This window comes from Lycorma delicatula, chromosome 4 (assembly GCF_047948215.1).
Source record: "Lycorma delicatula isolate Av1 chromosome 4, ASM4794821v1, whole genome shotgun sequence".
Classification (NCBI taxonomy): Eukaryota; Metazoa; Arthropoda; class Insecta; order Hemiptera; family Fulgoridae; genus Lycorma; species Lycorma delicatula.
The window spans coordinates 132791690-132806292 of NC_134458.1; the positions used below are offsets into that span (position 1 = coordinate 132791690).

The following is a 14603-nucleotide window of genomic DNA, read 5'->3' on the forward strand; positions in this document are numbered from 1 at the left end:
AAATCAGGTAACACAGCTGCTGGTCCGGATGAAATCCATTATAATATGATCAGGCAGCTGAATACCACTACAAAACGCAGATTATTAGAACTTTATAATCAAATATGGCGGGATGGAACGTACCCGCAGCAGTGGAAAAAAGCTCATGTTGTTCCAGTACCAAAGAAAAATAAAAATTTAACAGATCCCAATAGCTATCGTCCTATTTCTTTGACGTGTGCTATGGGAAAAATATTTGAAAAAATGATTAATAATCGACTCGTCTGGGTTTTGGAAAAGAAAGCCTGATATCACCGTATCAAGCAGGCTTTCGGCAATACCATTCTACCACTGATCAAATGATCAGCTCAGAGGACGTTATATATAACAGCTTCATTACAAGGAAACATTGTGTCGGGGTCTTCTTTGATCTTCAGAAGGCTTTCGATATGACCTGGCGTCATGGTATAATGCTCCAGGCATTCGTGGCAACCTGCCAGTCTTACTGAGCAACTATATGAATGACCGTACTTTCTAAGTACGAGTCAGTAGCGAATATTCATCTGTAGAAATTTGGAAAATGGCATACCACAAGGTTCGCCGTTGAGCGGTACCTTCTTTACCATTGCCATTAATAAATTGATATTAGCCATTCCAGTAGAAATCAGCAAAAGTGTCTATGTTGATGATCTGGTATGATCTGGTATCTAGCAACAAGACTGCTATGGTGAGGTACAAATTGCAACGAGCGATCAATGCTCTAAATGAAGTTGCAAGGAATAACGGATTCCAATTCTCACCAGAAAAAACGTGCTGTGTACACTTTTGTAGGAAGAGAATTCCTCATCAAAGTCCTGCGTTGACAATTGATGATAATCCAATACAATATAAAGACAATGTAAGATATTTAGGACTAGTATTGGATAAATCCCTTACATGGGGATTACATATACAGGACTTGAGTGATAGATGCAAAAGAGCCCTAAACATTATAAAATGTTTATCGAACTTAAATTGGGGCTCAGACAAAGAGACATTATTGAGATTGTATAAAGCATTGGTTCAATCTAAACGAGACTACGGATGTATCGTATATTCATCCGCTAGAAAGTCCCATTTAAAAAAGTTAGACGTACTTCATAACAGCGGAATAAGATATGCAACTGGTGCTTTCCGCACAAGTCCGGCGGCTAGTCTGATGTCTGAAGCCGGAATAATGCCACTACATTATAGAAGAGAGATCCTTTTACTAAGATACGCAGCAAATATATGGGCTTATCCTGCCCATATAAATAATAAACTTTTCAATAACCATCCTGTGGCTCCATTATACGAACGTCGTGCTACCTATTCCAGACCAGCCGGAATTAGGTACCACGAATTAAGAAGTAAATACGAAATTGCCTTTCCAGATACATTGGCAATTCCTACTAGAGAAATACCGCCATGGCTCTTGCCAGCGGTAAATACAAGTTTGGATCTCTCTCAAGGAGAAATAAAAAAGAAACCAGCAGTGATCATCCAACAGGAATTTTTGGCAACCGTCAGTAGTTACGAAGAGCATATTAGAATTTATACTGACGGTTCTAAAACCGAACATGGTGTTGGATGCTCAATATATGTAAATGGAGAAGCCCACTTTTGGAAACTGCCAGATGTGGCCAGTGTCTACACGGCAGAACTCACTGCAATTCAGCAAGCTCTTCGCTACACTGAACACTATTGCGAAGAGAGTGTTAATATGTTCCGATTCTTTAAGTGCACTTGTCGCAATTCGGAACAAGAACATTAAGGATGTCCTAATTGCAAACATCCTGTCCATTTTATACGTTCTAAAACAACGAGGACAGCGATGCGTATTTCTATGGACTCCGGGGCATGCTGGTATTACAGGTAATGAAATCGCATACGAAGCTGCCAGAAATGCAACAGTCTGCGATGACTTGGATGCATTTCCTGTAAGAGTGGCAGATGTTAAAAACCGTCTAACAAACATAGTAAAAAACAAGTGGAATGCTGAATGGAGGAGTTTAAATACAAAATTAAACTCAGTTAAAACTTGTCCTTATAAATGGAAAAGCGACTTTAAGTTGACTCGCCGTGAACAAGTAGCGGTGACCAGACTTAGAATCGGTCACACGCGATTAACAAATTTATATTTGTTAACCGGCGAAGTGAGACCAATGTGCGGTGTTTGTAATAAAACACTGACAATCAAGCATCTAATAGAAGAGTGTACCATATATGAGGACCTCAGAAAGAGGTTCCGTCTTAGAAATAATATTAGTGCTGATCTGGATAATGGAAATGAAGAAAATATAGTTGCATTTTTACACGCCAGTGGACTTCTTACAAGTCTATAAAATGAAAATTTAAAGCTGTGATAAAAGAATCTCTAAGCGGTAGTTTTATATATATATATAAAGAAAGAAATGGTATTGATAAGTTGAAATTTTAATTTCATGGTCTTTTGAGAACCTTATCTCAAATTTTAATATTGGGGCCCTTTACACCCCGTAAGTGTTTGTGATTGTCCTTGTCTTTTATGTCTTAATGTTTATTGTGAAGTTTGTGTTTTTAAATAAAATGTAAGGGCCCTTTACACTCTTACATATGACGATCCTGATGGAGATAATAATTTCTTTTAAAGAATGTGACGAGGGCTAATGACCTTAGCAGTCGATGCCCATAAAAATTCAAGGAAAAAAAAAATATGCTTTCTTCCTTTTTTTTGCTCCATATTATTTATAAATAATGTTAATTTGTTAATTAAATCTCTTTTCAGGAAAGGGTGATCTTGTTGGTTCAGATATTAATGCATATTTGCAGCCATCAAATGGAGGTCAGTGTCCTGGACCACCAACAAGTGGTGGAGTAGATGTTGTTATTAAATCAAGCTGTGATGTTAAAGCATTAACTTACTGTGATCTTAAATGTATTAATATACAAGGTTTAGTTGAAGTACTGAGATTATATCCTGAATATCAGCAACAGTTTGCACACGATATTCAACATGATTTAACATATAATCTTCGAGAAGGTTATGAAGCTGAGGTAATTATTAATCTGAATTGTTTATTTATAAACTTCTATGAATTTTTAAAACTATCACAGTTTATTTTGTTAGATTTGTTTACTGACTATTTAATCCATTTCAACAATATATGCCCATGAAATTTTGGTTGAAGCCAGTGTTGCAGAGTGGTTGTCTGTTATCAAAAATAAAAGTTATGATGCAGCAATTTTTGTACACCATAATTAGCTATATACATGGCATTGAAAATTAAACTGGTATTTAGTAATGAAATTTTAGTTTATGGCTACGATAAATTAATAAATCTAAAAAAATCAATTTTATTAATAACCAAAGATTATGTTTATAAATATTTACTTCATTTTGCAAACTACTTATTAAATAAATTTTGTTTTTTATTGAGATTTTTACAGCTTGTAAAATAAACTTAAAAAGTATTTTCGAATAAAAGATATAAAAAACAAAATTAAAAAACTGAGATATTAAACAAATATATATATATTTGTTTAATATTTATGTATATACGTTAATTTAGTATATACTTACCATAGCAAGAAAAGTGTTTAAACATACTGTTGAGTGCAAAAAAAATTTCTATCTTTACTGAGAGGAAATTAAAACAAAATGTAGCTGTCATATTAACATTGAACTTGTATATAATCTCATGACAAAATTGGAATTAATCTCAGGGAAGTTGAAATTGCAGTACTGGAAAAGACAGAAAAAAGGGCTGCTTTTTATGTATTATTTTTCATAATTCCCATAAAGCTTTATTCAAATAAATTGTAACAAAATGATTATGCAGAAAATAATTGTTAATACATTGTAAACTGAGTCTTTTCAATTAAGTTTCTCATGACAAACGACTCTTCAAAAATTAACTTTTGAATTCTTCACATGTATGCAACATACACTGTACACCAAATATAACAATATAAAAATACTAGAAAATACAAAACTTTGAATAGAATTGTTTTCTACACTACTATGACTCATAGGGATTTGTCCACCTATTTATTTAACCCACTGAAGTTGACTTATCTTACTAAACTTGTTTAAAAATTGATGAATAAATCATTATTCATTAAGTTTGTAAAATATATATATATATATATATATATATATTAAAAAATATGAATTTGTGTAGATAATCAAATATTTTTTTTGCAGCAAGAGTCAGAAGTAAATGGTTTACCTTCATTGACGTTACCATCAATAAGTGAAGATGATGAGAATGTGCCTGAAGAAGGGGAAACATCTCCCCTTTCCCCTCATAATAAATCTCCTCTTCATTCAAATATTAGTCCAAGGCATGCTAAATTTAATTCAAGGTAATTAATATACATTATTATTTTATCTTGAATATTTGTTTTTGGAAATAAGATATGATATTTAATATTAAAAAAAATTTTAGTATTTAAAGAATATTCTGTTACCATAGCTGTATGGTTACATCACATTAGTATCTCTATCTTTCACATTTGAAAGGTTGGTTTGAGTCCTGGCCAGGCTTGGTAAGTGGTAATTACAGTTTCATAATTGAGCATCTGGCTGTTATTTCTAAAGGGAATAAATAAATAACTTTATATCTAAATTCACACTTCTGGTAACTTACATCAAAGTTTACTCCTGAATTTGAACAGTAAATTTTTTGCAATTAAATATTTTGGAAGCAGTCCTAATTATTTCCTTTTCATGGTTTACACTGATACTTTGTTAGTTACGAGTATATACCTAATTTTTTTATATAACCGTAGCCATATTATTCATGTTTTAAAATTCATGCAGCTCTTCTTTCTCCTACACACCAAACTGCATAATCTTTTACACCACATACATACACTAACACTACACAAATTGCAAAACATCTTACATTGTTTCTTCTTAAACTGACACTCGGTTGGTGTTGCAATACCTTACAAAATGCAACCATAACCCAAGGTGGAAACTATCATGCCAATGGGTGGATGGTTCTATGTAGATAGTCTTGAATGATATCCTATGGGCATCTGGGCAAACCCAGTTGTAATTAGCTTTAGCCTATGTGTGGGGTCTGCAGAGTGGTCTTCCATTTCCCTGGTACTCATGGGACCAAAATTACTAGTCCTCAGAAAAGCCTTATGATGGTTGGTAGTCCATCTGAAAAAAACCACCAATATCCAGTTTTTAAAAAAAATCTTGCTCAGCTTTGTCTGATGAGGATAAAAGTAACAAAGAAAATAATAATTTAAATCATGACCAGTCCCATCTGCAATATACCAACATTAGATATGTAGTTCTTCAGAAGAATCGAGTAGGTGGCTCCCTTCATAAGGTCTTGCCTTTCATAATAAATAAGGTAGTAACTAGTTCAAGTAGTCCCCCAAGAACGTCAGAGAACTGAGACAGATCACTACTGATGCTTTTGCATAGCTGAGACTTTTGGTAGTATTTTTTTTTTTGTCTTCAGTCGTTTGACTGGTTTGATGCAGCTCTCCAAGATTCCCTATCTAGTGCTAGTTGTTTCATTTGGTAGTAATGTAACTTAAACTAACTTAAAAGACTTGTTGGGTCCAATTGCTGAAGCAACACCCTGCCTAATCGCCCCTTCATCAGTTCTACAGTTGATGTCCTTAATATGGACAATACTTTTCTATCCACCCTTCTGCGAAAAGAAACGTCAAACCTGGCAACATGTTTGTGCAAAATGGCCTTTAGAGACTTCACTGCATTTGTCTCACCTCTGACATGGATGCGCAGCTGGTTCCAGCTTCTGATTCCTTAGGGTCGGCCCTCTTTGAACTCGTCTTCTTCTTAGCTTCTCTGTGAAACTTCAAATGAGAAATCCTTCCGCCTGCCCACATACTCCAACAGACATCTAGTAGTCATACCAGCCCTGCTATGTGCTAGTCATGACAGCCCAAAGACAAGGTTCTGAAAACCATCCAAAATCTTTTCCATTGCCTGCCTGACAGCTAGAATAGACCTCTCCTCACTCTCTGCTGTCTGTGTTTACTACCACTATATAGGTGGACGAGCTCCAGAGATCAAGTTCGTACTCAATCAGGATTGATGCATCGTTAACCTCCCTAATGACGTTAACCTCATTGCCTTAATCCTTCCCTCCTAAATAGCTTCACAAGGCGTAGGGATGTATCACTGGCCAAATCGTACATGAGAAAGGTGTTTCTATTATTCATAGAGAACACAGACTCCATCTCAATTGTCCTTATACAACTCCGAGCTCTAACATCTGTTACACCAGCCTTCATTTCAATCTGACTACAAGATCAATATCCACCAACTTGCCTTTTAAACTACTAAGCTTCACAGCAAGCCTACCCAGTTCCAGCTTGGCCTGCTTTAATTTCCTTTTGATGTTCCTGTCCACATGACTATGGATCATCTTGGCAATCCCATCAAATACAGATCCCATGTAACCCTATTTAACTTCCTGTCTCTTAAGCACCTGCCGTTTCTCCACACGGAATTAGACCAAACCAACAGGACTGTTAGTCTTGAACCATCCTCAGCCTTGACAACAAAAGCCCCAGTTGGCCGTCCCATCCCCAGTGGCAAATGGCAGTATATGTTGCACCTTTGGACTCAACTAAAAAGGATTAGGAACATCCCAATGACTTCCACAATATATTAATATTCTTAAAGTTATAATCAGAGAGTACATTAGTAAATAAACACTCTCTTCCAATCCATTAATAAAAAATCACAGTATTTAAATATTTATTCTATTTAATTGGCGTGGGTGATTGGTGTATTGGTAATGGGTATTGGGTGGTGGGTGAAGGATAATGGGAAATGGGTGATTCCCCAACCTCCTTAAAGATAAATAATCTTAACTTTTAATTTAAGTGTTAAAATTTTTTTTATTATAAAAACTTGAAAATTTTATATTAGGTATTTCTTTTTATTTATTTATATGGTTTTAAAAAAAATATTATAAAAACATTTACATAAAGAACATAACAAAACTACAATTTTGTTTTAAAAATATTTATCAAATAAATTTCATTATATAAAAGCTGTTTCTGTGGTAAGCCATGAAATGTGGCATGTGGTATTGACTGAAAAAAAATGGTATTTTATAAAAAGTTTTTAAATTCATTATAATGGAGCAATTGTACAACACTATTTGCATGAAAATCTTAAAAAAAGTCTATCAAAAATATCGATTCATTGTATGCATTTAATAAATTACATCTCTTATACTCTCAAACCAAATGTGAATAGTTCACAATTAATTACAATTTTTGAGCACATATCATGTATATGTTGAATTTTCAGAAAATGCAGCTTTCTTAAATTAGTATTCGTATTAATTAGAAATTCATCAAAAGAATAATATTGTTTCTTGGAAAAAACCTTTTATTGAAATTTTTTAGTTTGTTTGATTTTTTTTTTTTTTGTCTTCAGTCATTTGACGGGTTTGATGCAGCTCTCCAAGATTCCCTATCTAGTGCTAGTCGTTTCATTTCAGTATACCCTCTACATCCTACATCCCTAACAATTTGTTTTACATATTCCAAACGTGGCCTGCCTACACAATTTTTCCCTTCTACCTGTCCTTCCAATATCAAAGCGACTATTCCAGGATGCCTTAGTATGTGGCCTATAAGTCTGTCTCTCCTTTTAACTATATTTTTCCAAATGCTTCTTTCTTCATCTATTTGCCGCAATACCTCTTCATTTGTCACTTTATCCACCCATCTAATTTTTAACATTCTCCTATAGCACCACATTTCAAAAGCTTCTAATCTTTTCTTCTCAGATACTCCGATTGTCCAAGTTTCACTTCCATATAAAGCGACACTCCAAACATACACTTTCAAAAATCTTTTCCTGACATTTAAATTAATTTTTGATGTAAACAAATTATATTTCTTACTGAAGGCTCGTTTAGCTTGTGCTATTCGGCATTTTATATCACTCCTGCTTCGTCCATCTTTGGGAAGTAATTCTACTTCCCAAATAACAAAATTCTTCTACCTCCATAATCTTTTCTCCTCCTATTTTCACATTCAGTGGTCCATCTTTGTTATTTCTACTACATTTCATTACTTTTGTTTTGTTCTTGTTTATTTTCATGCGATAGTTCTTCGGCTAGAATTACTATATCATCAGCAAATCGTAGCATCTCTATCTTTTCACCTTGTACTGTTACTCCGAATCTAAATTGTTCTTTAACAAGATCTCAGTATTGTTTCTCCCATTTCATCCTCCTCAACTTCCTCTTCTTCCTCTATAACACCATTTTCTAATTCATTTCCTCCGTATAACTCTTCAATATATTCCACCCATCTATCGACTTTACCTTTCGTATTATATATTGGTGTACCATCTTTGTTTAACACATTATTAGATTTTAATTTATGTACCCCAAAATTTTCCTTAACTTTCCTGTATGCTCCGTCTATTTTACCAATGTTCATTTCTCTTTCAACTTCTGAACACTTTTCTTTAATCCACTCTTCTTTCGCTAGTTTGCACTTTCTGTTTATAGTATTTCTTAATTGTCGATAGTTCCTTTTACTTTCTTCATCACTATCATTCTTATATTTTCTACGTTCATCCATCAGCTGCAATATATCGTCTGAAACCCAAGGTTTTCTACCAGTTCTCTTTATTCCGCCTAAGTTTGCTTCTGCTGATTTAAGAATTTCCTTTTTAACATTCTCCCATTCTTCTTTTACATTTTCTACCTTATCTTTTTTACTCAGACCTCTTGCGATGTCCTCCTCAAAAATATTCTTTACCTCCTCTTCCTCAAGCTTCTCTAAATTCCACCGATTCATCTCACACCTTTTCTTCAGGTTTTTAAACCCCAATCTACATTTCATTATCACCAAATTATGGTTTCTATCAATGTCTGCTCCAGGGTAAGTTTTGCAGTCAACGAGTTGATTTCTAAATCTTTGCTTAACCATGATATAATCTATGTGATACCTTGCAGTATCGTCTGGCTTTTTCCAAGTGTATATTCTTCTATTATGATTTTTAAATTGGGTGTTGGCAATTACTAAATTATACTTCGTGCAAAACTCTATAAGTCGGTCCCCTCTTTCATTCCTTTTGCCCAGCCCGTATTCACCCACTATATTTCCTTCCTTGCCTTTTCCAATGCTTGCATTCCAATCTCCAACTATTATTAAATTTTCATCTCCTTTTACATGTTTAATTGCTTCATCAATCTCTTCGTATACACACTCTACCTCATCATCATCATGGGCGCTTGTAGGCATATAGACGTTAACAATCGTAGTCGGTTTAGGTTTTGATTTTATCCTTATTACAATGATTCTATCGCTATACGTCTTGAAATACTCCACTCTCCTCCCTATCTTCTTGTTCATCACGAAACCTACTCCTGCCTGCCCATTATTTGACGCTGATTTAATTACTCTAAAATCACCTGACCAAAAGTCGCCTTCCTCTTCCCACCGAACCTCACTAATTCCTACTATATCCACATTTATCCTACCCATTTCCCTTTTTAAATTTTCTAGCCTACCAACCTTTTTTAAGCTTCTAACATTCCACGCTCCGACTCGTAAAATGTTATTTTTTAATTTTCTAGTGACCCCTTCCTTAGTAGTCCCCACCCAGAGATCCGAACGGGGGACTAGTTTACCTCCGGAATATTTTACCAAGGAAGGCGCCTCCATTATTGCTATGTGAAAATGCAGAGAGCCACATTTTCTTGGAAAAAAAGCAGCTGTAGTTTTCCATTGCTTTCAGCTGCGCAGTACTCAGAGGACTGAGTGATGTTGATATGGCCGTTTAAGTCATTGTGACTCACGCCCTAACCACTCCTGAAAGAGCTGCTGCCCTCTTTCAGGAATCATTCCTTAGTCTGGCTCTCAACAGATACCTCTCCGATATGGTTGCACCTTCGGTCCAGCTACTCTGTATCCCTGAGCACTCAAGCCCCCTCACCAACGGCAAGGTCTCATAATTCATAGAGGAGGTTTGTTTGATAATTTATTAAATTATTTTTTATTTTTTTTTTTTTTTAGGTTTCTGAATATTATTAAAAATTATTTTACTTAATTCTTCTCAGATTTATTTATGTCTGTGTATATTTAGCTATGATATGATATATTGTTAATTATAATTCACAACATACAGTAGCTGAGAAATAGAATTGATGCAATTGCCGACCTCCATGGCGCAAGGGGTAGCATCTCGGCTTTTCACCTGGAGGACTTGGGTTCAAATCCCAATCAGGCATGGCATTTTTCAAAAAGAAGAAAAAATATTGCTGTTACTTACCAGTAAGGTTAAGATGAACTCTTTATTAGTGCTTTTCTATTATTCTATTACATATTACTTTACTTTATTTTTAGAGTGGAACGGTTGCGAGAAAAACAAAGAACCAGTGTTGATCATACAAAAAGTAATGTTGATACACTTGATAATCAAGTAACTTCTTTGCATCATCATGTTGCTACACTTAGTCATGAGGTAATTATATTTATTATTAACTTTGTTTTAATTAAAAACCAATCTATATATATACAATAATTTAATAAATATTTTTGTATTGAAATATTTAAAATTGAAAACCAAACCTCTGTCAGGATTAAGTTTCACTAGAATATCACACTAGCCTGAAAAAATACATAAATATCTTTTATTTTTATTTTTTATATAAAGATGTAACCATAATAATGATGATTGCTAAGTAAATATGGCACCCAGAAGAAGAAAAATTTTCTAAATAGTTATGACACGTAAACATGTATGTATAATATTCTTCTACATCATTTGTGTCATGTTTGATGAAAAAACTCTCTACATGTTGACTACTATGTCAAATACACAAAATTCTCAGTTTGTATTAGTAGGGTCTGCATATCTTTTGTTTACCATGTTTCAACCACCATATGAAACTGTACATGATAATTCTAGACTATTACATTCAATATCTACTGAATATCATTATTATAAGAGTTAACAAACCAGGATATTTTTAAAATATACACCCTTAGAAAGCAGTAGTATAATTTGGAAAACAGTAATACCTTAATTTCTGATGTTACTAGATCTGTTGGATTGGTATCCATAAATTTCTGTACATTATTTATTATAATCAGTGTTAAAAAATTTCAACTGTAAAGATACAGAACCAACTTCTTTGTACAGTGGTCTTACATTTCAGTGTGAGAATGACTAGAGAGATAGGTGAACTCATTCTGAAACATGCCATATAAAACTATCCATGAGAGAAGCAGTTTTCTGATAGTTCAATTCCTGCCCAACCCACCGGGTTGGTCTAGTGGTGAATGTGTCTTTGCAAATCAGCTGATTTGGAAGTTGAGAGTTCCATTGTTCAAGTCCCAGTAAAGACAGTTATTTTTATACAGATTTGAATACTACTAGATCGTGGATACTGGTGTTCTTTGGTGGTTGGGTTTCAATTAACCACACATCTCAGAAATGGTCGACCTGAGACTGTACAAGACTACACTTCACTTAACACTCATACATATCATCCTCATTAATCCTCTGAAGTAAACCTGACGGTAATTCCCAGAGGCTAAACAGGAAAAAAGGAACGTCAATTTCTGCCATCTTCAGAGTCTGCCCCTGGGGCTTGTTGCTAATCATGGTGAAACATATCTTTAAGGAAGACTGAAATCTTGAACTCAAAAATATATTCTGATTGTATAGAAAAGGTATTCGCAGAATAAACAGACACCTCTTAGTCAAAACCAGTTATCATCATACCTCGACCACATTTCTGTGAAGGGCTTTTACTTAACAATCTGGTGCCATTGCACAGTTTTGGGGATTGAATTTTTTAAAAATGGTGATACACATGGGTTTTTATTTTCAAAGAAAAGTCTAAATACCAATATTCACTACTGCAATACCTTCAGCTTCATATATTTTGCCATAGCTCAAATTGGAATTTTTAAAATAGTGAAATAAGTATTGTCTGACGACCAGTTCTGTGAATCTGGTCGATAGTGTTGATTGAGTAGGTGGGGTGAAGATGGCAATTACTATACATTACATCTACTACACTAGTTAAAAGCATCTGTTACATACTAGTTACATACTACAGTAATATAAAATACAACTATGCAATAATTAACAAGTTTTCACAAATGCACTACTACTTGCTGAAGGTCAATATATTCGATGACATCATACATACTATTACTCACTACCAAAATTCACGGAGCTCCACATTGCACAATATAATTTTATTTTCAAAGGAGTATCTAAATACCAATTTTCATGTTTTTAATAGCTTCAGTTCTGAAGCTATAGAATTTTCATGAAAAAATTTGTTCCTTTTTTGCCATTCCCAAACTGGATTTTTGAAAATTGGTGAAACTCTTGTCAATTTATTTTTAAAGAAAGACTAAAGAACAATTTTTCTTAAAATGTTTATCCCTGGTTTTCACCCCCCTTATAGATAAAAATTTCCAAAATTCTTCCTTAGTCACCCATGTTACAAAACAATGTACCTTCCACAATTTACCTTCTTATGTTAAGTGGTTTGAGCCCTGCATTGATGAGTCTATCAGTCAGTCAGTCGGGACATTTATTTAAATGTATAGATAAGTAAATTCATCTATGAATAACATTTTTTATAGTTTTAAAGCTTAGTTTTGATAAATGGAAATAATTTAGTGGTCTGCAGCTGGTATCGTTATTTGTGCGTGCGTTACATTGTATTTTATCATGTGACAGTTGTTTTTATTTAATATTTGAAATAAGTTACTTAATTATTTGTTGGTATCTTTTGTTCTGTATCTGTAGGTCCAGAATGCAATCCAAGCATTGCAAGAATTGGCGACAACCAGCAACAATGTTGTAAGTAATCGTTATCCTTATCCACTTCCAGCACATTCAAATCCAAACCTTCCAAGAGTAAATAATTCAGGAATTTTGCCTAGAAGTTCATCACATCCACCAGAAATGTTCTGTTGGGAATCACAAGAAGTTTCTTATTCTCATTTAATTGATATGGAAACACAGACTGATAATCCAGTTGAAATGATCAAAGTGTTTGTAAGGGAAAATCCAAGAACAGTTCTTATTTGGTTAGGGTTGGACCCTGACCTTTTATTACAATCAAACACAAATACTACTACATTTAGAATATCTTCAGAAGTCAATTCAAATAAAAGAAACACAACATCAAATCCGTCGTTGTACAAAAATGACAATCATCACTGTTCTGTTGTTCGTAGTAATAGTGCAACCACAGTTAAACCCCCTCCACCTGAATGGTTGACTAATCCACTTCCACCTCCAAGTTGTTGGAGTTATCAGCATCATAGATTTAGTGCTGGTGATGTTGAAAGATCATCAGAACCAATTTACCAGAATATTAATCCTGTACCTTCCTCAAGATCTTTACAATTTCATCCTTATAGCTGAATTTATAATTACGTAAAATAATTATTGTTATTTAAGCTATTGTTTCTGATTAGTATTTATAGATGTATTTTCTACCATATGAACTTTTTCATTCTATACTTTACTTCTATGAGTAATTTTTTCAGGCATAGCCAGGATTTTATGTTTAGAGGCAATTTTCAAAATTAAATGTATTTTATTCTGAAGTTTTATCATAATGGTGTGTAAAATTTTAATGTATTCATTATATATGGAGATAAATGTACTTAGGAATATATGTGACTTTAAGATTACAATGAAAAATAATTATTTTCCTATCTTTTTTTATATTATACTTTTTAAGATTGATAACCCCCTATGTTCCTTAATGTTGTATTATAAAGATTCCCTGTCGGCTATGTCAGTGAGAGAGATGTGATGATAATATTTTTAATATATATTATGTACATATTAATATTTTTTTTAAATAGTGCTTTTAAAGGTTGTTTTTACATTTTAGTTTTAATATTGGTTTCTATTACAGTCTATTTATTCCTAATATGATAAATTAATTATTTAATGTATTTTTTTATATGTGTAACAGTAGATCCTTGTTTTTGTAAATCTCAATTAAATGGAAACTTAGTTTTTAAGGTGTTCAATGTAATTTGCAATTATATTTTGTTTTATACTGTATTATGATATTAAAGATACAGCTTAATCTGTTTACAGCAGAATGTCTATAATTAGAATATCATTAATGAGACGCTATCACTCTGCCACAGAGAACAGCTCAGCACGTTTTTTACTCAAAGTAAAAAGGGTGTTGAGTGATTATAGTATACCTTATTTTAAGATGAAAATTATAAAAACTTTTGCTGTATTTGATAAGCCTTTATTCTACTTTATTTTTCTTGAGAGACTTCAATACAGTAAAGTTTTTATAATTTTAAAATATGCTGTGGACAGTTTTTAAAAGCAGGCAGTACAATTGACATTATGGTTTAATTTTAGCTTCTTTATAACTACTTTCATCAATTGATTGCATGTGCACACACACACACACACACACGTATATATATATATATATATATATACAGGAAAATAATTAATTGTACAACTTGCACTTGTACATCTGCATTTGTTTATAATTACAGTGTACTATAAGTAGACATTAGTTCATGTAATAACATTTATTAATAATATAAAAACGTTTCATGTAAAAAAAACTGTTTCCATG

The 14603-nt window shown here is 33.3% G+C and overlaps 1 protein-coding gene across 1 annotated transcript in view; it reads left to right on the plus strand.

Annotated features, from left to right (window-relative positions):
- The window catches only part of LOC142322719 (voltage-gated delayed rectifier potassium channel KCNH8-like), a 442085-nt gene extending 428680 nt beyond the window's left edge, over positions 1-13405 (plus strand). The window contains exons 11-14 of the mRNA XM_075361795.1: positions 2765-3033; positions 4184-4344; positions 10354-10471; positions 12782-13405. Coding sequence (XP_075217910.1) covers positions 2765-3033; positions 4184-4344; positions 10354-10471; positions 12782-13405 — 1172 coding nt within the window. The remainder of the gene's footprint in view (positions 1-2764; positions 3034-4183; positions 4345-10353; positions 10472-12781) is intronic.
- Positions 13406-14603: the final 1198 nt, after the last annotated feature.